General features: G+C 39.6%; 1 protein-coding gene across 2 annotated transcripts in view; it reads left to right on the top strand.

Annotated features, from left to right (window-relative positions):
- Positions 1-24,335, top strand: part of LOC115971753 (ABC transporter B family member 11-like) — a 50,403-nt gene that overhangs the window by 21,855 nt on the left and 4,213 nt on the right. Inside the window, exons 2-6 of one of the 2 annotated variants that reach the window (XM_031091780.1) lie at positions 22,598-22,992; positions 23,257-23,311; positions 23,418-23,593; positions 23,691-23,912; positions 24,038-24,276. In XM_031091780.1, coding sequence (XP_030947640.1) covers positions 22,663-22,992; positions 23,257-23,311; positions 23,418-23,593; positions 23,691-23,912; positions 24,038-24,276 — 1,022 coding nt within the window. In that variant the 5' untranslated portion in view covers positions 22,598-22,662. Of the gene's footprint in view, positions 1-22,540; positions 22,993-23,256; positions 23,312-23,417; positions 23,594-23,690; positions 23,913-24,037; positions 24,277-24,335 lie in introns of those variants that run through there. The other variant, XM_031091781.1, reaches the window with a different exon arrangement.

Raw genomic sequence — 24,335 nt, forward strand, 5'->3', positions numbered from 1 at the left:
AGAGCAAATGAGTGATTCTGTGAGGAAGAGAGAAAGGCTTGGGGAGATAGGAGTGTATTTGAGTATGTCGAGCATATAGCCATCCACAATAGGAAACAAAAAAGCCCACAAAACAAATAGATTGTGAGCTCAAGAAGAGGTTAAGCCCAATAGCCATATATTTTGGGTTTGCACAATTGGCACTGTCTGTGGGAATCTCCTACATAGTTGTGGTTCTGTCAAAATGTGCACGAGAGAATGTCTAAGCGTCAACTAGGGAGTTATGCTGAAAGTGGCTTTGGGAGGTCTTCACAGGGATCCACGTGGCAGGAAAGAAGGCAGAAAAGGCGCGAAGATAGGGAGCATGAGGAGGAAGGGCAGTCTAACTTGGGAGAAGGGTCATTTCAAACGTACCAGAAAATATCCGGTGCTTCGGGGCGTAATCATTTTGATAGAAGGGATGAAGAGCTTGAGCAAAGGGACGAGGAACTAGAGTGCCTACCAAGATTGGTTAGGGATTTGGAATTGCAAGCAAGAGGTAGGCGTCAGAGAAGGGACCACGGGGAGCGGAGGGAAAGGTCGAATAGTGTTAGGAACCACCATGGAACAGGGTCTCATTAATCTAGATATCATTGGCATCAGGACCGCTCACTGGAATATGCAAATCGGGGCTCGATTTCCCTAGTGGAGAGGCGATCTCGGAATGCGACCATTGACGCTATGAGCCGTGCATTATGCTGAGCTGCCCGATGACCATTGAGAGGGAACCTATGCCAAGTAGATTTACACGGCCGTCATTTAATTCTTACGATGGGAAGACGGACCTAGTGGAACATGTAAGCCATTACATTCAAATGATGTCTTTGCACACTCATAATGATGCATTAATGTGTAAAGTGTTTCCCTCGAGCCTTAGCCCCATTGTTTTGAGATAGTTTAATGGGTTGAAGAAAGGCTCAATTCACAGTTTTTCCGAATTGATTAAAGAGTATGGTGTATGGTTCATGACCTGTAGTCGAGTTCCACAACCCGTGGATGCGTTGCTTTAAATGAAAAGGGGGGTTGGGGAAACCCTTCAAAGCTACGCTAGTCGATACTGGGAACTGTACAACGAGATTAGCAAAGGTAATGAAAAGATCATGGCCAGTACTTTTCGGATGGGGTTGCCTGAGGATTTTGGACTATGGGAATTGTTGACGAGGAGGCCTCCTGAGGATATAAGATAGTTTATGAGGCGTATTGAGGAGTATAAGCAGTTGGAAGATGATTGGTTACAGAATAAGGGCAAAGCCCCAGTTATAAATCATCCTCGGTGTATCAGCTTCCAATCTAGACTCCAGAAAGATTTGAGGATTCAAGAGCTGGGGCCACAAATGGGAGAGGTGAATATGGCCTTTAAGGAATCGGTGTACAGGATTGTGGATCGAATCAAGAATGAACCATATTTTCAATGGCCGAATAAGATGGGAGGAGACCCGTCCAGGAGAAACCAAAACTTGTATTGCATTTACCATAGAGATAGGGGGCATACTACTAAGCAGTGTAGGGTGTTAAAGGATCATCTAGAGCAGTTGGTGAAGGCGGGGTACTTGAAGGAATTTGTGACGGATCCGAGGAATCAAGATTTCGGGTAAGGCACATGGCCGCGAGGGAATCCTTTCCCATCCTCATTGGGAGTGATAAAAGTCATCCATACAGCTCCAAGAGGCACCCAAGGGTCTAGAAGAAGGGGGGTACTGGCCGTAGCACCGGGAGGGAGTTGCACAGGCGAGCAACCCTTCGAAAAGAAGTTGATGTATACTCAGGAGCCCATTGCTTTTAACGACGATGATCTAGAAGGCACAATTGAACCGCATGATGATTGGTTAGGGGAGTGGCGCTGAGGTGATGTATTTTGACCTGTATAGGGGGCTTGGTCTGAAGAAGGAAGACCTATCCAAGTATGATACTCCCTTAATGGGGTTTGACGGCTGGATGGTGATCCTTGAAGGGCAGATCTTGCTTCCTGTGAACATGGAAGGCAAGGAGACGATGGTAATATTCATAGTGGTTGCCTCGTTTTCTCCGTACACAGCAATTCTTGGAAGGTCATGGATTCACGCAATAGGGGCAGTACCATCCACCCTGCATATAAAGGTCAAGTTTTTCATCGAGCAAGGTATTGCCATGGTAAGAGGTAATCAGCAGGTGGCCAGGTAGTGCTTGGTAGTTGCGGTTGACCAGGGAGCTAAACCAAAGGAGTCGACTGAGAAGAATCCCTTGTAGCAATTACAGGAGCCCCAAGACAAGGTAGGGGCTAGCCGTGCCGAGGATTTAGTTAAAGTAAGGGTATTACCAGACGAGGATAGAAATTTTCTAATAGGATCAAGTGTAGTCGAGGAAGAGAGGGTAGAGATATTGTTGTTTCTTGTACAGAACATAGACGTGTTTGCTTGGAACCCGTATGAGGTGCTTTGGGTGAACCTTGAGTTCATAATTCATAAGCTTAATATGGATCCATTATGCCCTCCTAAAAAGCAGAAACCGAGGAGAGCAGTTAAGGAGCATGTTGAAGTCATTAGGCAAGAGGTTAAGAAACTGAAGGAAGCCAGAGCTATAAAGGAGATATTTTTCCTAGTGTGGCTTGAAAATACTGTAGTGGTAAAAAAGAAGAATGGTAAATGGAGGGTCTGTATTAACTTTACCGACCTTAACCGAGCATGTTTGAAGGACTTGTTTCCTATGCCAAAAATTGATTAGCTGGTAGATGCCACATATGGGCAGTCGAGGATGAGCTTTCTTGATACTTTTCAGGATTATCATCAGATCACCTTGGCTGCCGAGGACCAGGAGAAGAAGGCGTTTATCTCACCCGACGCTAACTACCATTACACCATGATGCCATTTGGGTTGAAGAATGTTGGTGCCACGTATTAGCGGATGATGACCAGAATGTTTAGAGATAAAATTAGGCGCATCTTTGAGGTCTACATCGATGATATGGCAGTAAAGAGCAAGCAGAAAATGCAACATATTGGCGACCTCAAAGAAGTGTTTGATGTACTTTGATGGCACAAAGTATGACTCAATGCCGAGAAGTGTGCTTTCGGAGTGGGGGCTGGCAAGTTCTTGGGGTATTTGATCACTAACCAAGGAAAAGTGGTCAACTGTGGCAAGATTGAAGCAGTGAAATGCCTTAATCTGTCGAGCAATCCAAAGGAAGTTCAAGTACTGACCGGCATGTTGGTTGCCCTTAATCGGTTCATTTCCAAGTTTGCCAACCACTAGCGACCATTCTACCATCTTTTAAAGAAATGAAAGGGATTCCAATAGAGTGAAGAGTGTGAGATAGCCTTTCAGGAGCTGAAAGAATATTTGGTGCGGGCACCAATGTTGACAACCTAAAGCCTGGGGAGGATTTATTCATGTATCTTTCAGTATCCGAACACGCTGTAAGCACCGTACTCTTAAGAGACCAAAGAGTATAACAACCAGTTTACTACATCAGTAAAACCCTAGTTGATGCTGAGACAAGATATTTGACTTTGGAGAAATTGGTGCTAGCACTAGTGCATGCTACGTGGAAGTTACCCCATTACTTTCAAGCTCACACCGTTTGTTGACCCAATACCCCCTGTAGTCATTGTTGAAAAGATATGATTTCACAGGAAGAATAGCGAAGTGGGGGACTCAGCTGGGTTCTTTTGATATTAGGTATAGGCCAAGGAGCTAGGTGAAAGGCCAGGTCCTAGTTGATTTTGTTGTAGAGTTTTCCTAAAGAAAGGGGAATGAGATGATCTGCCTTATAGGGGTGATCCCATGGAAGGTATTCGTGGATGGTGCAACCAGCATATTAGGAGTCGAGGTCAGGATCATATTTATCGCCCCAGAAGGAATAAAGTTGGAACATTCCTTTTGGTTAGGCTTTAAGGCCTCCAACAATGAAGCCGAGAATGAGGCCTTGTTGGGTGGGTTAAGAGTTGTATCAGACCTGGGTGCTACGGAGGTAGAGGTCTATTCAGATTCTTGGTTGGTAGTCAATTAGGTACAAGGAAGGTTTGAGGCCAAGGATTCCCGAATGATGGAGTACTTACGGTTGGTGAAGCAAACTATGGATCGCTTTTTAAGCGTCAAAGTGGATCAAGTGGCAAGGGGGCAAAACTAGTATAACGACTCTTTGGCCACGTTGGCGTTATCATCAACCAAGGGGATACCTTGATTAATAAAAGTGGAGTTGGTAGCAGAACCAAGTATCAGTGCAGGAGCAGGTGTCTCACTGGTGGCAACGATTGAGCCGTGTTGGATGAATCCAATCATCAACTTTTGGGCCGAGGACCATGTGCTGGATGATGAGAAGGAAGCTAAAAAAGTAAGCTGAGCAACTGCTCGGTATTGGTTGTCTGTCGATCGTAAGCTATATCGAAGATCTTTTGGTGGGCCTTACCTATAGTGTTTGCACCTCAACAAGGTTGAGGAACTACTTGTCGAGCTACAAGAAGGGGTGTGCGATAGTCAGGTGGGGGGGGGGGGCATTCGTTAGATCACCAGGCAATAACCAAAGGATTTTGGTAGTTGCAAATGCAAAAGGATGCTAATGGGTATGCGCGGAAATGTGAGCAATGTTAGAAGCACGCCCCAATGACCCACTAACCGGTAGGGAACTTGAATCCCATTAGTAGCCCCTGGCCCTTTACATAGTGGGGGCTAGATATCGTTGATCCATTCCCCCGAGCGACAGGAAATCGAAGGTTCGTCCTAGTGGCCGTGGACTACTTTACCAAATGGGTGGAAGTAGAAGCGTTGGCAAACATTCGGGACGTGGATGTGAAGAAGTTTGTATGGAGGAATATAATGACAAGATTTAGGGTACCAGAGTCCCTAGTGTTAGATAACGGGTTGTAGTTTGATAGCAAAGCTTTTTGCGAGTTTTGTGGTAGCCTCAGTATCACAAATTGGTACTTCACCCCATCATACCCTCAGAGCAATGGCCAAGCTAAGGCCACTAACAAGGTCATTGTGAATGGTTTGAAGAGGAGGTTAGAAGGGACCAAAGGTAGGTAGGCAAACGAGTTGCCTAATGTTCTATGGGCATATTGAACTACCCCGAGAAGGTCTACAAGAGAAACCCTGTTCTCCCTAACATATGGAGCAGAAGTAGTCATATTAATAGAAGTGAACTTATGCAGTGCCCGGGTTTCAGGATTCATTCTCACCGAGAATTCAAAGTTGATAAGGAAACAGTTGAACATGTTGGAAGAACGCCGAGAATCAATGACTATACGGTTGACGGAATATCAACAAAAACTTGCCCAGAGATACAACAAGGACGTGAGGAAAAGGGAGTTTGGAGCAGGAGATCTGATACGAAATTTCCCCGTGTGAGTCGACCGAAGCTTAATAAGTTAATAATGATAAAATCATAAGTTCTAATACACCTGCATGGACAAACATCACTTTTGTATTAATTAACAATATGCACATATAATATTACATTTAACATGTACCCCCGTGTTTTGATACTTAATGGTAGAATTTCTTCAGATTGTGGGCATTTTATGGCCGAGGAAGTGGTCTTTCATCCAAATCCACCTACTTGGCAATGAAAATCGAGCCGGGAACAGGTTTATGTCCTTAGAAGAATTTAGCATAAGATTTTCACTTTCTCGGCAATGAAAATCAAGCCGGGAGCAGGTTTCTATTCTTAGAAGAATTTAGCGTAAGGTTTCCACTTGCTTCTTGGGTTAGATCACAATGGTTGGGTAGGTTGAAACCTAATCCTAAATTTTATCCAAAGGCAGAAGGCTAGTTCCTGGATGGATGTGAACCATACATTGGTCTATTTTAAGAATAGAAACAAGCTCTCTAGCTCTATTCTAGTTGCTGGACACACAGGAAGTACGTTAAACCATTTAGGGAGGGCTAAAGCCATAATCTCAGATACAACCCCAAATCGCGGGGAAGGTAATTGCCCTGCATCTTCTTAAAGAATCAACATACATCAAATCTAGTAATTATCGTTGAGAAGTCAATTCTTTCTACAGATAGGTGACCTATTTTGGGTTGGTCCGAGAATTAAACTACCCAATCATCTGGAATATATAGATAAAAAGATAAAAACAATCAAAGAACATGATCGAAAGAATAACTTAGTATCAAACATTCATAAACGCAATTGAAACAAGCAAATAAAGTTTAAACCAATGTTTAGTCGCCACAACCCGGCAACTGTAGGGAAATAAAACTTAGAAAAATAAAAATATTGTTCTGTTACCACAGCTCGGTGACTCTAGGCAAAACAAACAAATATAGGAAAAGTAAACAAGGATAAAAGCATATAAAAGAAACTAGTGAAAAGCATAAGTATCAAACAGCGGGATCAGTAGGTGATAGCTAGGTTGTGTCATCAATTTGCTGCTTTGGCACGTCCTCGGTTAGTGGGTACTGGGAGTGAGTCCTCGGCGATATTAGGGTGGCTGGTGACCTTGGGATCAACATGGGCATCGATCGCCTTCACCAACTCCCTCATACTGGGGGTGTCCTTTTTATTGGCAACATCAGTTTGGCTTTGAATAGGGGGAGGGGGAGCTAGGTATGATATTTGTTCTGGATTCCTTAGTGGGGAATCTTCGGGCACTCCCAGCTTTGAATAAGGGGAGGGGGAGCTGGATATGATATTTGCTCTGGATTGCTTAATGAGGAATCTTCGGGCACTCCCATCGTCTGAAGGGTTGCCAACCATCCCTCCCCAAACTCGTGAAGCCTGGCTCGATGAATGACAGGCTCATTTGATTTCTGGGCATCCGCAAAGCCCTTGTCATACCATTTGTTTTCACAGGTTTTGAGGGCCGCCTTCAGATCAGCTATCTCATCTACCTGGGCCAAGTTTAGACTGGCTGCCTCTGCCAATTTAAGCTCAACACCCCCCAGTCTATCCTTCACCTCAGCCAATTTCCCCTCTGCCACTAGCAGGGCTTTCTCCGAGGACTGAGCCTTTTTATCGGCAACCTCGGCAGCCTTGCTTTTTTCCTTAGCCATGGCATTGGCAACATCCTTCAATACTTTCTCTTGATCGGCGTCCTCGGTGAGCTCCTTCATTCTCTCACTAAGGATATGAGTCAATTGAGCGGACTAGTGACAAAAGTAATGAATATAAGGGCTAAGGGATTATTTATGCATTAAAATGAACAATAAGTAAAGGAGAGGAAAATTACCGCCACGGTATGCCACTGCAGTTGCCGTGCTAAGGAATCCTCAGTCCCGTCCGAGAAGAAGTGGATGTCTTCGGGAAGCAAGAGGCCATGCACCAAGCTCTTGGCCACCTTCCCCTCTTGGCCCTGTGCCCAAGCCTTGATATTGGCCGATGTTGGCAGAGGCCCATCACCAAGCTTGAAAGTGGACTGCCAGATGTTCACAGACTGAGATGAGGATGCCACGTCCTTACTACCCTTGGCATGTGGCCGGGAATCGCCCACCGGTTCTTAGATCATAATCCCTCCCTGAGAAGGTGTCTTTGCAGGAGCATCACTGGGGACTTTGGGGGGTTGGTCACCAACCCGCTATTTCTTCTTAGGATGGCTGGCGGTAAAGGGAGAGGGAGCATGATCCCCTCCTTGAGGCTGGGCTGGAGGCTGAGAGCCGAGTATAAAATGGTCAACAGTCATCTTCCTTCTGGTCATTATATCTGCATCCTGATCAGTCTCGGCTTCTACTGGCTCAACTACTTGGGTGGGGGCATCTGGCGCTTCAATAGGCACGTGGACTTTATGGTGATATACTTGGGGCCGAGGTCTATGTACGATAGGAGTGGGCTATCTACAAGCAATGTCTAGTTGAATGCTTTCCAGGTCAAATATACGGGGCCAATGTCGAGTATCAAATGGGATGCTCGGTGCTGTCCGTCCGTATGAACAAAAACTTCTGATCTAAGTACAAAATTAAGCTCTTGTACATGTACAACTCGAAGATCTGGTTGGAACCTTTTTGATTCTACAACAGATCAACAAAAAAGACTGATTAGGTCAATACATGAACAGCTAATTAAAAGATGCCAACTTAAAGTAAATAAGAGTTCTTGATACCGACCAACATCGCGTGGCGAGAATGGGTAAGGGAGCACGTCGGCAAACCAATTGCCGCTCAACTAGAAAAATTCCCCTGTTTAGTTTCTGTTAGAATTGGGAAGGTATGATATCAGCCGTACCTGCATATCTTTGGTTTTTAGGTAATAATTAGACCTAATATTTCCGCACAAACTATACATAAGTTAATATCGTGGTGGTTTAACTGCAAACCAAATATGTGGTTTAACCTACTCACACAACTCACCACTCGGTAAAAATTAGGGGGGAGTTAGTCGAGACACAAACCATAAAACCTAAGGGTGTCTATAATGAGAGGGTCAATTGGGAATCTAACCCCACCCTTGATAATAGCCATTAAAGGGAAAAATATGGTGTTTACCCCGGTATGCCTACGGAGGTTGATATCGCTCTCGTGGCAGTAGGTGATATCAACGTCTCTAGGGACATTGTAGGTTGCCCTAAAGCTAGCCAAGGATGCCTCTGAAGATAGGAGGTGAGAATAACCATTCCTAAACTAAGATTAAAAGAAAATTGAAAGAAGGAGAGGATATGAAAGGAAAGGCAAAGAGGACTTACTTTGGGACTCTAGGAAGGAATGGTGTTCTGGGCTGGAAGATGAGTGCACGAAAACAGTATGCTTAGCAGAGAGATAGTTTGGAGAATAAAGAATGTAAAAGTGAAGTAGAGATTCAGAGAGAACTATTTATAGGAGCCAACGAACGAATAAAGAACATTTAATGCAAAAGATGTGGGAAAACCTCTCTTATCCCTCTAAATAACTCCCACATGTGTGGGCTCGGTTCACGAACCATCAGACAGTTCGCGAACTGGCAATTCATAATTATTGCTGAACATGACAGTCTGGTGCCATGCTTCTTTTAAGGTGGCATTGATGGGCATTTGTATCACTTAACAACTGACGGTTAAGATTCTCGGGAAACCACTACCACTGCTTGATTGTCCTTGATTCATTCTAGGTAACTGGGCACGAATCAAGGGGGGGCTATTGTACAGGAATTTGGCCCCCGATACAGGGTTTGGGCCTTTGAACCCATGTTCCTCAGGCCCAAGCCTCACAGCATGTCATACAACCATCCTCGTACTTGGACCCTAAGCCTCGGCCCAGAGTCCTCCGAGCACAATTTGGGCTCGGGAACCTGAAATAAGACCACAGTGAACACCTTAAGCAAACGCCCCCCCCCCCCCCCCCCCAGTCATTTCTAATCTGGACAAAGGAGTTCTTGCCCGGAGGCGCACCGTGCCCAGCTGCCTGGCCGTGCATTTAACATCATAACTACTGAGTAGATGACAAAAGTGGGAATTAGTTCCAATGCCACTCCCACCTTTCTGATAGAATGTCCACTTTGAGATGATAGAATTGGACCTCCATTCATACTAAGAAGGAGAAGTAATCATTACTTCTCCACTTATCCTAGCCTATAAATAGGAGGAGAGAACGAGGAAAAATGGGTTCGCAATTTTGGAAAGAATACTAAGAAAAAGAGTAAAACACTTAAAGAGAGCAAAGGAGTGATTATGTGAGGAAAAGAGAAAGGCTTGGGGAGATAGGAGTGTATTTAGGTACGCTGAGCATAGAACCACCCACAGTAGGAAACACAAAAGCCCACAAAACAAATAGATTGTGAGCCCAAGAAGAGGTTAAGCCCAAAAGCCATATATTTTGGGTACGCGCACACACACACACACACACACATATATATATATGCTCATTAATAATAGGGTCCGGTTAACTAGTGTCTTCAGTGTATTTGTTAATATTAGGAAAGTTTTAATACCACTTTTATGAAAAATATTAAAAACTGTCAGAAAATCAATTACATTGTTTTCTAATAAAAAGTTTTTAAAATTATTTGTTAAATCAATACTTTGGGATATCAGTTAATTTTCTCGGTTAATAATATGATTCATTTACATCTTATTACTCAGAAAGATAGAAACAAAAACTTGAGTATGTCTAATGAGAATAAAAGAGATGCTTGTCGCATTTATATGAGACAAGAATTCAGTTGCACATGTTGGACTTAGGATTGTTGAAGTAGTTAGGCACTCAGTTAATACAACAGTTAATGAGTCTCTCTCAAGAAAAATGCATCAATATTTAACCCTAAGAAACAACACAATCGGCAAGAGATTATGTCTAAGGAAGCAAGGCTACTAATTAGAATCTCTAAGTCTCTCTCTCCTCATAGCTAGAACTCACTCATTGAAGAAAAATTTTGTAATTAAGTTAAGGGTCACATTTATGGGTGCTCTTAAGGCAATTATTAATAAACTACAATAGAAAAGTTTTTATACTACTTTTATGGAAAATATAAAAAGATGTTTACAAAATTAATTACTTTATCATTTTTCTATAAGATATTTTTAAAGATAGTTCATAACCCAATACTCTTAGGACATTTGTTAACCTTTCCCTTTTAATTATTACACACTTCATAAAAAATTCTTAAAATCTTCTTGCACTAGCTCCTGTCTATCGAGTGATCCCAAATCACTCTCTCTCAAACAAGTAAAGAATAAAACATGTATTAGTGATTGCGTCATTCTCACAATAACAAACATACAACTATCTCACCAACTTGCCATTAATTAGTTCGTTAGCATAGTTGTCAGTATCATATCGTGTGTAAAAAGTTTTGTATCGTATTGGCGTATTGTAAGTACTTATGAATCGTACGATATAGTATGTATATCGTATAAATCGTATCATATCATAAAATCGTACGTATCATACGATACATAGACAAATGTTTTAAAATGAGATTTTTTGTTAAAATTTATACTTTTATTTGAATCTAACAAGTCGTTAGACTTGTTTTAAACACAAAATTATTAGGTTACTTAACATGAACCTGACATTTCCTTATCATATTATAAGATGACAAAATTTATCACAACTGTTCTACTATGGTGACACGACAAAATGTAATTAGAATAAAATTACTCTATCATATTTCTTTTCTTGCATTGATCTCACCATATTATCTCAACAACTATAAAAAATATCATTAAAAAAAATATTTGCGTATTGTATTTTTCTAAGCAGAAAACGTTAGCAGAAAAATACTAATATTTTGTACAAGTGTTCTATTGTGATCCATCTAAACAAATTAAACCATTAATCACCTCGGTTTTTGAAGGTGGTATATATAGTATTTCATTCTTTAACAGTATTCTTGAAATTCTAATACAAGATTTACTGTTTTGCTTTTATTATTATTATTTTGATGACATACTGTTTTTCTTATTGAGTAAGAAACTAAGAACAGTGTGTCTAATATTGTATGGGGACGGTTTGTCAAATCTCAAATTAAGAGGCGTTTCAAAGTTGTATTTCGTTTTTCGTTATAAAAAAGAATAAAAAAAGAGAGATGCTACATTTATAATATTTTTACAATAAATCATAGGTGGTTATTTGTTATTGATTCAAATTTGAAACTAACACTAAGATTAGTTTTTTACCCCAATAATAACAACCAATAACAACCTGTCACTTAGGATTTGTTGTAAGAATGTTGTAAAAATATTGTAGACGTATCATTTCTCTAAAAGAAAACACAAGCTAGTAGGATTAGTTGCCTTTTCAGTGTTCTCCGAGAATCTATGTACTTTACTAAAAATTCTAAATTGTTTGACCATGAACACCTCGGACCTCATGTGAAATCTATTGACAGTGGCAGACTTTTAAATAGTTGTGCTTTCGCTTCAAGCAAAGACAAAGTGCATATATATATATATATATATATATATGTGGAAACTGTTTAGATACATATAATGTACTTGAACAGCTAAATAAAAACAGACGTTCCCTAAAAGTGCACTAATAAGGTAGCACCTGTGGATCTCAGACACTGGTCATTTTTAAGGTGCCCTTTCTTTTTTTAATCTTCCTAGGCAATTTATCTTTCTCAATACCTTTGTCGGATGGGTTTTTGTACTTTCGCTCATTAAATGCTCTACCATGATACAACTATGATGATTGAATGAAATGCTTATCGTTGTCTTGATTGGAAAGTTCAGAATTATCAAAGGTTTTAGATGTTTTTGACGGGAGCCATGGGGTTGCAGAGATCTGATCCTGCCAAAGCATAACAAAGTTTATTCATTTTACTTTCTTTGTTCCCTTTTTTGGACCCATCATGCTTCATGGGCACCTTTTTGAAGTTGGAATTTTTTTGGATGAATAACATTTTCTTCAGAACCAAAGAATATATGTTAGTAACAAGTTGCAAAAACTGTTATTACAAGCTGCAGACTATAATAAACCACCTCTCTCTCTCTCTCTCTCTCATCTTTGTTATTTGTTTGCACTTCAAGCGGAGCCTTTGTAGAAGAAAATTTGATACTATTTTGGTATGATCAAGATTGTAAAGATACCGAATTTGCATTGGCTGTGATTAATTTGGCTACATTCTCTAACTGTATGCTGAATGATTAGAAACAATTTTTGTCTCTTCTTTTGTTTCTTCTGGTGGAGTAAAAACGAGGGCTTGATTGACATCTTTAGCTTCCTGCTGATTTAGTTTCTGTCACTGTCTGCATCAACCTTACTTACAGTGGCAACGCCACTTAGAGTCCAGGGTGTTCCCAGGAACACCTTGACTTGAAAAAAAAAAATTTATATATAATAATTTAAATTTTTTTATTTCTTCTGATACCAACTATTATTACTACAAAAGAAGAAGAGGAGAGGGAAGATTGAAATAGAGGGTGTAAGAAGATTATGGAAATTGGTTTACAAAATATACGACTAAGAAGAGATAAAAGATTACATGAAAATAAGGAATGGAACACAAAACTAAATACAGCAAACTTAAGGATATTATTAGACTTAACAACTTTTTTACATTGGATCTGCTAGTGGACATCTTACAGGGATTCTTTTTCTCCTTTCTTCACTCTGCCCTCTTACAAAGCCCTTTAGGAGCTATTTATGAGGAAAACTTTTTACAGAAATATCTTTCATTCAGAGTACAATGATCTTGGAAGAAGGAGTAGGGGCCGACTCCATGTTGACATCTGGCTGAAGAAGCAGAGGTCTCATCTTGTCATGATGAGGCTGTGGAGCAGGTGCATGGTAAGGGTCCTTACTGCAGAGGTGGACAGCTGGGAGGATGAGCTGTAAGGTATGCTGGAGGGATAAGGATGAAACGTCTGAAGGTGTTTCTAGGGTCTTTTTTTTTTTAAAGTACAATATATTAGGAAAGTCTAGTCCCATCCATCTCTTCCTTGGAACCATTCTTCATCTACATCAGCATTTACGTCTGGATCATGGTTATGGTAATAAGGGTCATCATACCCCTCAAGAGGATTTGGCATTTCCCAATGGTCTTCATGTGGTAATTGCTTTCTACAGGTTTCTGGGTCCATGGGTACTGTTTGAGATAAGATCCCTTTATTTAGGGATTCTGTCAATGTGTGAGCATAGTAACAGGATACCCAAGATGGGTCTCGATGTGTATGTAAAGTGCCATTTGGATTGGTAAGCCACTGTATTTCTACAGGGTAGAAATGTCCTTCTGTACGAACATCATTTTTGGAGTTAAGCTTAACAATCAAAGTTGCTGAAGTAATCTTGCTTGCAAATCTTGGGTGTTCTATGGAAGGATATTTTATCCATTCTCCATCATAGGCATCATTTTTCAAAATGTTAAACCAGAATTTATGAAAATATCTATTTTCACATGGGAAAATGTATTTGTAAAATTCTGGCTCAAAATGGATGCACAAATGATACTCATTAAGTAAATACCACATGTAGAGATAATGTGCAACCGTCCAATTTGTTATCCAGAAGGCAAAAGGGGTTTTCCATGGTTGGTCAATATCAAGGAAAATAGCAAGGAAGTGGGGTTGGTGATTTCTAAGGTAATTATGGAGGATTCTGATAATCCTTTTGGCTCTGCCTTGAAGAGTTAAAGTCTTTATTTGGTCTTTTATTTCTAGAGGGAGATTCTCTATCATATTAAGGATATCACTAAGAATTGCAGGAGAAGGATTTGATGATGAGCAAGGATCTGTAACAGGGTATACACATAAGGGGGAAGGGAGAATTGTGGTATTGAGGACTGGTGGCTTTCTGGAAAGATAATCAGTGATAAGGTTATCTCTTCCTTTGATGTGCTTGACTTGAAAGGACCATTGTGAAAACCAATTTGACCATCTAAGTAACTGAGGATGTGGAAGTATTTTCCTTTTGAACTGAAGCATTTTAGGGAAGGAAGACATCCATTTCTACCAGGAAGTGATGCCTAAGAAGATGAAACTGTAATTTTTCAATCCCATGTTTGACTGCAAGAATCTCTTTAAAAGTAGAGTGGTAGTGCAATTCTGAAGGTTTAAATGCACCACTCTTATACCCACAAATATTTCTTTTACCATCAAGTTCTTCAAAAAGAGTTGCTGCCCAATACTCATCACTTGCATCTGTTTGCAATATCCGTTTGCCTGTTCCTGGGATTTGCAAAGGAGGAAGCTTTTCTGACAATTTTTTCAACTGTTGGACTGCTTCTATATGGACAGAATTCCATTCTGGAAGACATTTTTTCATCAGTTGGGCTAGAGAATTTCTATACTTGGAGATTTTAGGAATGAAATCTGACATGTAATTAACAATTCCAAGAAACTGCTGTATCTATTTAGCACTTGTGAGCTTATCTGTGAATTCACCAAAAGAGGCAGCTATGTGAGGCTGTAATACGTACTTTCCATCTGAAATATTTACCCCCAAGAAATCTATGGAGGATTGTCCAATGATCATCTTCTTTTCCGAGAGCATAATTCCTTGTGATTTCACTAAATTATAGAATTCAGTGAGCAATTTCTCATGGGATTCTTCATCCTTGGAAAACAGGAGAATATCATCTACATAAATCAATGCATTATTTAGGAGTGGCTGGAACAACGTTAACATTGCCTTTTGGAATTGGGATGAGGCATTTTTGAGGCCAAAAGGCATGACAGTCCATTGATAGTGGTGATCAGGGATGCAAAAAGCTGTTTTGTATCTTTCTTCTGGATGGATTTCCAATTGCCAAAATCCTGCTTTCAGATCAAACTTTGAGAAAATCTTTGCATTTGAAAGATGTTGAAAGAGTGCACTTTTGTTTGGCAGAGGGAATTTGTCATCTGCAAGGAAGTGATTAAGATCCTGATAATTAATCACCAGTCTGAGTTTTCCTCTGACTTGTTCGAAATGCTTGTTAACATAAAAGGCTTCGCATGCCCATGGAGAGGTGGTTGGTTCAATGAGGCCTTCCGAAAGGAGGGTGGTAAGCTCTTATTTGGCTAGGGTTAAATGTTCTGGATTCATTCCCCGATGACTGGCTTTTGTGGGATTAACATCTTCATTTTTCTTGAAGGGAAGGGATATGAAAAAGTTCGGGTTTTTCCACAGTGGGTTTGAATTCTTAAGGAGGAATTCAGAATGGGTATTTGCACAACAGTCGTGAATAATCTGGAGTTTTAAAGACTGAAAGGGGTCAACTGTGAACAGATGGGGAACTTGGGTCCATGTGAGAAGGTGTTATTTGTGCATAAGTCCTTTTAAGGACCATCTGAGGTTAGGAATTTGATGTAGGAGATCAAATCCTATGAGAAGGTCTCTTCCTGTGAGAGGGGATCCAAGGACTTGGTGTTTAATGGTAAGAGTCAGAAAGATTCTGATGAGCAGAGGTTTACTTTTCAAAGTGATAAGGAATGTTTCACCATTTGCCGCTCTGAACATTTGATTATGAGGTAACCAACATTCAGCAGGAAAAATCTTGGGGTGGAGAATTGTTGCTGCTGCCCCTGTATCAAATAGGGCTATTACTAGGATAGGTATGGAGTAGGTGTCTAAGAGGATGTGTACCTGGGTTATAGGGGTGGGATTGGTTAAAGGGGCTATAATAGGCTGGGATGTATAGATGATTTGGATTTCTGGTTCTAAGTCTTCATCATTGCCCGGATCTGTATCTTCCTCTGAAGTGGAATAGGCCATGACAACCAAAGCTTGAGGGGAATACTCATCATCCAACGAGAAAAGCGATTCTACGTCTGAAAATGGAGTATCCTCTGCATGGATCTGGGCTTGTTCAAGAAGCTTTGCTGCTTTGTCCTTCTTTGGGCAATTTTTTGTAAAATGTCTCGATCTTCTGCATACAAAGCAGACTTTTGAAGTTTTTCCTTTAAACTGCTTTCGTCGAAGAAACTTCAAAATTTTCTTCTTTGAAAATCTTTTCTTGGGACTTGCATAATGTTTTTTCTTCCACGAATATTTCTTGAAATGATCTCTTCTCTTTGTTGAACAGGAACAATTCTTGTCATAACACTTTATCTGCAAATCCTTTCTTTTGCAATTATCTCTGAGCTTGCTATGAACTTTGTCTATTTCTGAAAGAAATTTTCTCTGGTTGCAGAGTTTTTCAAGGGCAATGAGAGCATGTTGGTAAGTTTCTCCCAAGGAGGCTTGTTGCAGAGTTATTTTCTGGAGATTCATCATGCAAAGTGTCTCATCCCCTAATGGTTCTGGGAGGGAATTGAGGAAGGTATGCTTAGCATTGACATCATCCATACCATTGAAAGAGTAATATCTTCTAGACATCTTGTCAAAATGTTTCTCCAAATCTTTTCTTTGAAATGAGCAACATTTCATTAGCAAAAATTCTTCTCGTGCTACCTCCTTATAATGAGTTGGTGCACCCAGAAATTCATTATGGACAATTGTAAAGAAATCTTCCAATGTGTTACATTGAGCTGCCTGTCTCTGTCTGTATTCTCCCAAATTGATCCACCATTCTCGTAATCTTCCTGTAATCCTTGCAACAAACTTGGCAATAATCTGAGAAACAGTGGCATTTGGGGCTTGAAATTCAGCTATGTACCAGGAGTACATGTTAAAGAACTCATCATGCCATTTGGAGGGAGGAACATTGTCAAGGGTGAACAAATGTTTTGAATCTGTGGTTGGTGAGTAAGACAATCTGGTTTGGTGGTCTGGGACAAAAGGTGGTGGAGATGGAGGCCTTTGGGGATGGAGAACATCATCTTCCTCTTCTTCTTTTGGATCAGTCATGAATATTTCCTCCAAACCAAGATCAGACAAGTCTAAGTCTGAGTCTTCTATTATAGGGAGCACAAAAGGTTCTTTGGGGTCTTGAAGGGTAAGGGTTCTGAGAAATGAGGAGATTGGGTTTGGGGGATTAGGATTCATGGCTAACATATTCATGTATGGAGGTCTTGAAGAGGCTCCTATAGTTGGATCTGGAAGTTGGTATAATGGCTCTTTGTCCTTTTTTATTAGGGAGGACTCATTTTGTGGTTTACTTTGGGACTCTGGTTGAGATAGGGTAGAGTATGTGATGGTCGGAAAGATTCCACTTGGTTTGAAGGGATTGTAATCAGGATATGTTATAACCAGTGGCTGGAGGTTTTGATAAGGAGAAGTTGGTGAAAATGGGGAGGTCGGTGGTACCGACAAGTCCTTGTATAATGATTGCCGTGACTGGAGAGGCATATGAACATGTATGGGAGGAGTGAGAGTAGGTTCCTTCTGTGATCTTTCCATAGATTGAAGCTGTAGCAACAACTGCTTCCTTTCTTTTTCTTTTTGTCCAATAAGGGGAAAAGATACAGACAAGTCTTTGACTGTGGAGGTAATTGTGGCCAACTCCTATTCAACAGTTTTAATTTTTTTCTTCAAATCTTGGACTAGAGCATTTGAGGCGGAAAAGGTGTGAGTAACTACCTCCGCCATCTTTTGCTAATTATCAAGTATCTTTGAGAGGACTTTGTTTTGGGCCATAGCATTTTCTGCTTGCCAGTTTAAGGCTACTTCTGTAGAAGACACTTGTTTTTTGGTTCCATCTGGATTGGTTCCAACAGGGTTTTTAATTTTCCAGATATGTTTGGTATTGGTCTGGGGGTGATCAAAACTTTCTAGTGGAGGAAAGTTTTGGGAATAGGAAGGTGAGGCTTGGTCAAACATGTAACAAGGTGGAGGATTATGTATTTGGGTAGTAGGAAGTGAATGGTATTTTGGTATTTGTGGAAGGACTTGCTGGTAATATGGGATTAATGGAGGTTTCTGGTGTTGGTTTAGATTTTCTTTGCAAGAAGGGAAGGAGGAAAGGGTTCATTTTCTGGTTCTAGGGTAAAGAACATAATAGTCAAAATTTTCAGATGGTTCTCCAAGGAGGTCAACTTCTTGATCTCTTGCTTCATATCTTTCTTTAAGTTTTTGCTGGAAAGATTTTTTCTTTCTTTGCGAAGGATCTGCTTCAAACGTCTCTTCTTCTTGACAATCAATACAATCACAAACATCCCACCAAATGTGGCTAGTGGATGATTTTCCTTCATAACAAGGCTTCCCATCTTCTCGAAATCCTTGAATCTTAAGACCATCTTCTTTAACATACGAGACTGGTTGGAGCATAGCAATCTGCGTTGGAAAGACTGTTACATCTTTCTTTTATGGAGGAGCTGCCAGGAATTTTGTCTCTACTTCCCCATTCTCTTTTCTGATAAAAAGAGGAGTCTTTGATTGAATTGGTTTAGCTGCTTGATGGAGCATCTCATATTTCGTAATCCATGACTCTAGAAAGAGAGAAGTCATCTGCTCTCTATTGAATTGTCTTGGAACAAACGTACACATAGGTGTCATTCCCGGATCAACTTGAATTAATAAGGCATCATTAGATTGGGCCATATCCGGGACTGCCATGTCGAAAGCATGATTCTGTAATCTATAAGCAAGCTGGTAGTGGAGGGTGGCAGCAAATGTGTCTTGCACCTGGGAGGCTCCTGTAATTTGGACATATACCTTAAGAGCATCACAAAGATGGGGGTCTTTAAGGGACATATTAAAATTAGGGAAAAGTGTGACAAAGACTGTTCCCGCATTTAAGGTGGTTTGAACTGTCCCTATAACTGCATTTTGGTATTCCAGAAATCTAGAATCAAGAAGTGAAACTCTAGAGACTACTGGGAGTCCTTTCCTTCCATGGAAAGTTAATGCTAACCTAACTACTCCAAAATGAAGATGGGTATATCCTTGTTTCTCTTGGAAGGGCAAGGGTAATGAAGTTCTCCGTTTCACTTGTTGGGATATTATACTGATCAAACTTGGAGGCTTGGACATATTCTTTTACAGTAGAAAGTTGAGAAGGACCTAAAAGTTTTTTTATGGATTTTTTGAAAGAGACTTGGGGTTTATCAAATATAGTATAAGGATTTACAATGGAAAAGTCAGTAATAGGGATTTTACTATCTTCAGGAACATGGGAAATTTCATACAAGTAATCTAACCTATTTGCAGTGGATTTTCGAAGGGAAAGATCAAAGCCAGGCTTAGTGATATCAATGACTTCTGAAGATGAACTTGCCATGATAGTTTCTTTCAGATAGAACTGTTTACCAAAGACCTAACAGGACTAAAATGCCAATTTTAGGCTGAAACGTCCACAAGGTTACTATGGAAAAGCAGATTCTTTGAAATCTTTAAAGGCAAACCCCTTAGTGTTCTATTTGATTATCAAATCCAGTGTTCTGATGTGATTAATATAGAGGATCCACAGATTGTGGCAACTGTAAACCATAGAGCATACTAATCAAGACAATAATCAAATATACTAATCAAAGGAGAGTGAAACTGATCACAGGTTCCGATACCAACTATTATTACTACAAAAGAAGAAGAGGAGAGGGAAGATTGAAATAGAGGGTGTAAGAAGATTATGGAAATTGGTTTACAAAATATACGACTAAGAAGAGATAAAAGATTACATGAAAATAAGGAATGGAACACAGAACTAAATACAGCAAAGTTAAGGATATTATTAGACTTAACAACTTTTTTACATTGGATCTGCTAGTGGACATCTTATAGGGATTCTTTTTCTCCTTTCTTCACTCTGCCCTCTTACAAAGCCCTTTAGGGGCTATTTATAAGGAAAACTTTTTACAGAAATATCTTTCATTCAGAGTACAATGATCTTGGAAGAGGGAGCAGGGGCCGACTCCATGTTGACATCTGGCTGAAGAAGCAGATTTTGAACTAAAATCTAAAAAAAGAAAAAATTGTAACAGAGAATCTGGAAGGAGAAAAAAAAATTGTAACAGAACAATCACAAAAAAAAAAAAAAAAAAAAAAACCAGCTTCGTTGAGTTGCCTTAAGGCATTAGTACTCCGTAAATAAGCCAACAGAGGGAGAGACATGGTGGAAAGAGAGTGAGGTAGAGACATGGTGATGACAGGGGCAGCTGGAGAAAGTCTTGAGACCAGAGACCAGAGAGAGCTTGAAATGTGAGAAGTGAAAGTGGAAACTAAAGACAAGAAGAGATCTGTGAACTATCTGCATCAACAAGGACCGCTCACTCTCTGCTTTTGGGTTCCTAATCTAGTTTTAGCCCGTGTTTTAGACTTAGCCTTTATTTTACTACTTGTTTTCTTGTCTGACTTGTGAGATATTTTGGACTGTATTGGGCTGTTTGAACTTTCCTGTAGGCCCCTTTCTATGTTTAATGCATGTTTATTTGGTAAAAAAAAAAAAAAGACAAGAAGAGAGAGATCCAGATTTTTATTTTTATTTTTAATTTGAGTTGATGTTTTTATTTTGCGTGCAAGTCTCATCCTAAAGTGCAAGCAAGCTGTATACAACCTGTCTAGTGTCTAATGAGATGAAAAAAAAAATAATTTTTGAATATAGGTGGTAGATTTTCTACCAATGAGAGAAAGACATGTTAGATTAAAAAATTAATGAGAGAGACATGAGAAAAAATTAATGAAGAAACTAAACACTAATAATTAATAATTTAATTAATTAATACATTATAAAAGTCAAACAAATTAAATTATGTTAGGCTAAACAATAATTAATAATTTAATAATTAATGAAACAATAATACAACAAATTATAGTTTATAAAAAATAAACAAATTTATGAAACAACTAAATAATAATAATTAATAATTTTATTAATATTTCAAATGAATTTATAGTTTATTGTACAGGTATCTTTGTTCATTTATTTTCTTTTCATTTTTTTTTTTCCTTTTGAGGTTTTTCGGTGTACATAATGCAAATTTGTTTTGGTTTTAAGACTTTTTTTTTTTTTTTTTTTTTTTATAAGGCCAAATCTTGAATTTCGGCCGGTATTTACCGAAACACCCGAAATAGACCAAAATGATCTGAAATTTTTTCAAAGTACAATAGAAACACTCTAGACAAAATTTCTGGAGCCGACACTGCTTACTTATCCTGGAAATGATAATATCAATCGTCTAAATCAGCTTAACTTCACTATTAGTAGAGTACTCTAATATTAGTTTAAGATATTAACATCTAAATCTATAGAACATGAACAATGATTTCACATCTGAAAAGTTCAACATAAAAAAAAGTACAATATTTCCCTTCCGTTTCCTTTTTGTGCTAAAATTTCCCTTTCTAAATGGCCACTTTAGTTGAATTCAAGACAAAGATGCTAGGTCAATTCCCTGTTGTACTATTATCATTTTAACTTCTCATATATATATATATATATATATATTTTTTGCTAAACTTCAATGGAACTTCATTAAAAAAGTGCAGAACAAGGGGGGAAGTCTGCCTTACAAACCTCTAGTAACTCTAATGGCAGACTATCCTTAAGGAAAAACATAGTGCAGGGGGTCCTAAGAGCTATCTTGGCAGCATAGTGAGCTGCAGAGTTATAGACTCTTCTAACCCAAACAAAGGAAACAGAAAAAAAAAGCCCTACTTAAAGCAAGAATATCACAAACAAAGTTACTAATGATCCAATTAGGCTGGAGACCTTGAACTGAAAGAGCATCAAAACAATCTTTCGCATCTCCTTCAATCACAACCTTCGTCCATCCTTCAGCTAAGGCGAGATTAACTGCCCAAAACACTGCTGCAGCTTCGGCTTGGGCAGGGAGGCAACTACAGTACGGTTTGATCCAAGTTTTTATTGGTGTACCTGTATGATCCCTTGCAACCATTGCAAGTGCTGTTAAGGAGTTGCTGACTGCTGCATCGACATTGAGCTTTAAGACTCCTTCCGGGGGAGGTGACCATGAGATGGGGAGTGACAACTGGGTGAGATGCTCTACATCAGCTAACTTTGAGAATTCCAAAGCCCTTTGACAGATACGATTACAGGATAATTGAGCATCAACAGTGCCATCTTGGAAGTTTACTTGATTCCTCAGGTACCATATCTCATCTAAAATGAAGGCCATAGTTGAAGAGATGAGCTCTTCATCTATGTCAGAAGCAGAGGGGTTGGGAGGGTTCAAGATCAGCTTTATGATATCTGTATTGCTTCTGATGTTATGGTTATGAGCTCTCAGCCCCCAGCAAGCAGAAAACCAAATTGCTCTAGCCACAGGGCAATGGAAGAAGAGATGAGCTCTCATATATATATATATATATATATATATATCATTTTATCGGTTAGTGATGATGCTAAGTTAGTATTTCTCTTAAGTCCCACTAGTTTGAAATTTCCAGCTTGGCTTATAAGTTACTGATTTCAACCATTAATTGTGTGCTTCAGGGGCCAAATAGATTCTGTTTATCCTGATTAAAGTAACTAAAAATTGCATTGGGATCTTGGATAAAATGGCAGTGGAGAATGGCTTGGACAGCCAAACAAACACAGATGCAGCCACCACATCAAAAAGCAATGCAGAAGAAGAGAAAACCTCCAGCATGAATGGTGATCAAGAAGACTCAAAGAAGAGCAAAGGGGATGAGAAAACTAGCACTGTTCCATTTCGGAAACTGTTCTCATTTGCAGATTCCACTGATATTTTGCTGATGATCCTTGGCACAATTGGTGCCGTTGGGAATGGGATATGTATGCCCCTTATGACTCTGCTATTCGGGGAATTGTCCAATTCTTTTGGACAAAACCAGAATAGCCCCAACATGGTTGATACAGTTTCCAAGGTACAGATATTCTGCATAAGTTGTAATTGATAAGGTCCAACCTTTTGACTGAAAGATGTGATTTAAATTTTAAGACTTATGATTTAAATACTTTTCAGAGATAAGAATTTGATATATTTCAGCTGCTTATATAATAATATACTGGAGCTTGAATTGAGTATTAACCTATGTTCAGGGATGTATTAGCAACCCTATTCTTTCTTTTCTGACATCTTAAAATTGTTACGTGAAGATCTTATAAATTGGTTTCCTCCAAAATTTTAGGTCTGTCTAAAATTTGTCTACTTGGCACTGGGTGCGGCTCTAGCAGCTTTCCTTCGTAAGTACATTGCATATTCCAATCACTTCAAAATTTTATTGCTTATTGTTCTTTTGTTCATCAGTATCAGTTGTTGAGTTGAGAAATATGTTTTGTTGTTTGCCAGAGGTGGCTTGTTGGATGGTGACAGGGGAGCGACAGGCTGCACGAATAAGGCGTTTATATCTGAAGACTATTCTGAGGCAAGATGTTGCATTCTTTGATAAGGAAAAAAACACTGGCGAGGTTGTTAGCAGAATGTCTGCTGACACCGTCCTAATACAGGATGCAATGGGTGAGAAGGTACTAAAGTGCTGTTACATTTACATCAAAAGCAATGATCCTGTATTTTGCGTATCTTTGCACAAGATCCAGGGGTTTAAAAATTGTGTTTGTGCAGGTTGGGAAATTTTTGCAACTGACTACTACATTCATCGGTGGCTTTGTGGTAGCATTTATCAAAGGGTGGCTTCTAACCCTTGTCATGTTATCCTCTCTTCCTCTTCTTGTGGCATCTGGTGCAGTTATGTCCATCATCATACCCAAGATGGCGTCCCGGGGACAAAGTGCTTATGCAAAAGCAGCAAATGTAGTTGAACAGACGATTGGCTCAATCAGAACAGTATGTCATGTTGTCATAACAAAATATGTGCCTGGGATATTTTGGAGTTTTATCTTGAAATAATGTGTTTGGTTCTGCTTTTAAGTTTTATAAAAATAATGACATTGAACTTGATTGTTGTCTAGGTTGCATCATTCACCGGTGAGAAGCAAGCTATAATTAGTTACAAGAAATATGTTTTAAAAGCTTACAATTCAGGCGTTCAGGAAGGCTTGGCTTCTGGTTTTGGTCTTGGCACAGCTACGTTTGTACGCTTCTGCACTTACGCTTTGGCAGCATGGTTTGGTGCAAAGATGATACTGGAGAAAGGATATAATGGGGGTCAAGTGCTGTCCGTGATATTTGCCGTGTTATCTGGTTCCATGTGAGCTGCATTTCTTTTCTTGTTTTACTACTAATAGCTTTCATATGCTAATATGGTTA

This window comes from Quercus lobata, chromosome 12, assembly GCF_001633185.2.
Source record: "Quercus lobata isolate SW786 chromosome 12, ValleyOak3.0 Primary Assembly, whole genome shotgun sequence".
In the NCBI taxonomy this organism is placed as follows: domain Eukaryota; kingdom Viridiplantae; phylum Streptophyta; class Magnoliopsida; order Fagales; family Fagaceae; genus Quercus; species Quercus lobata.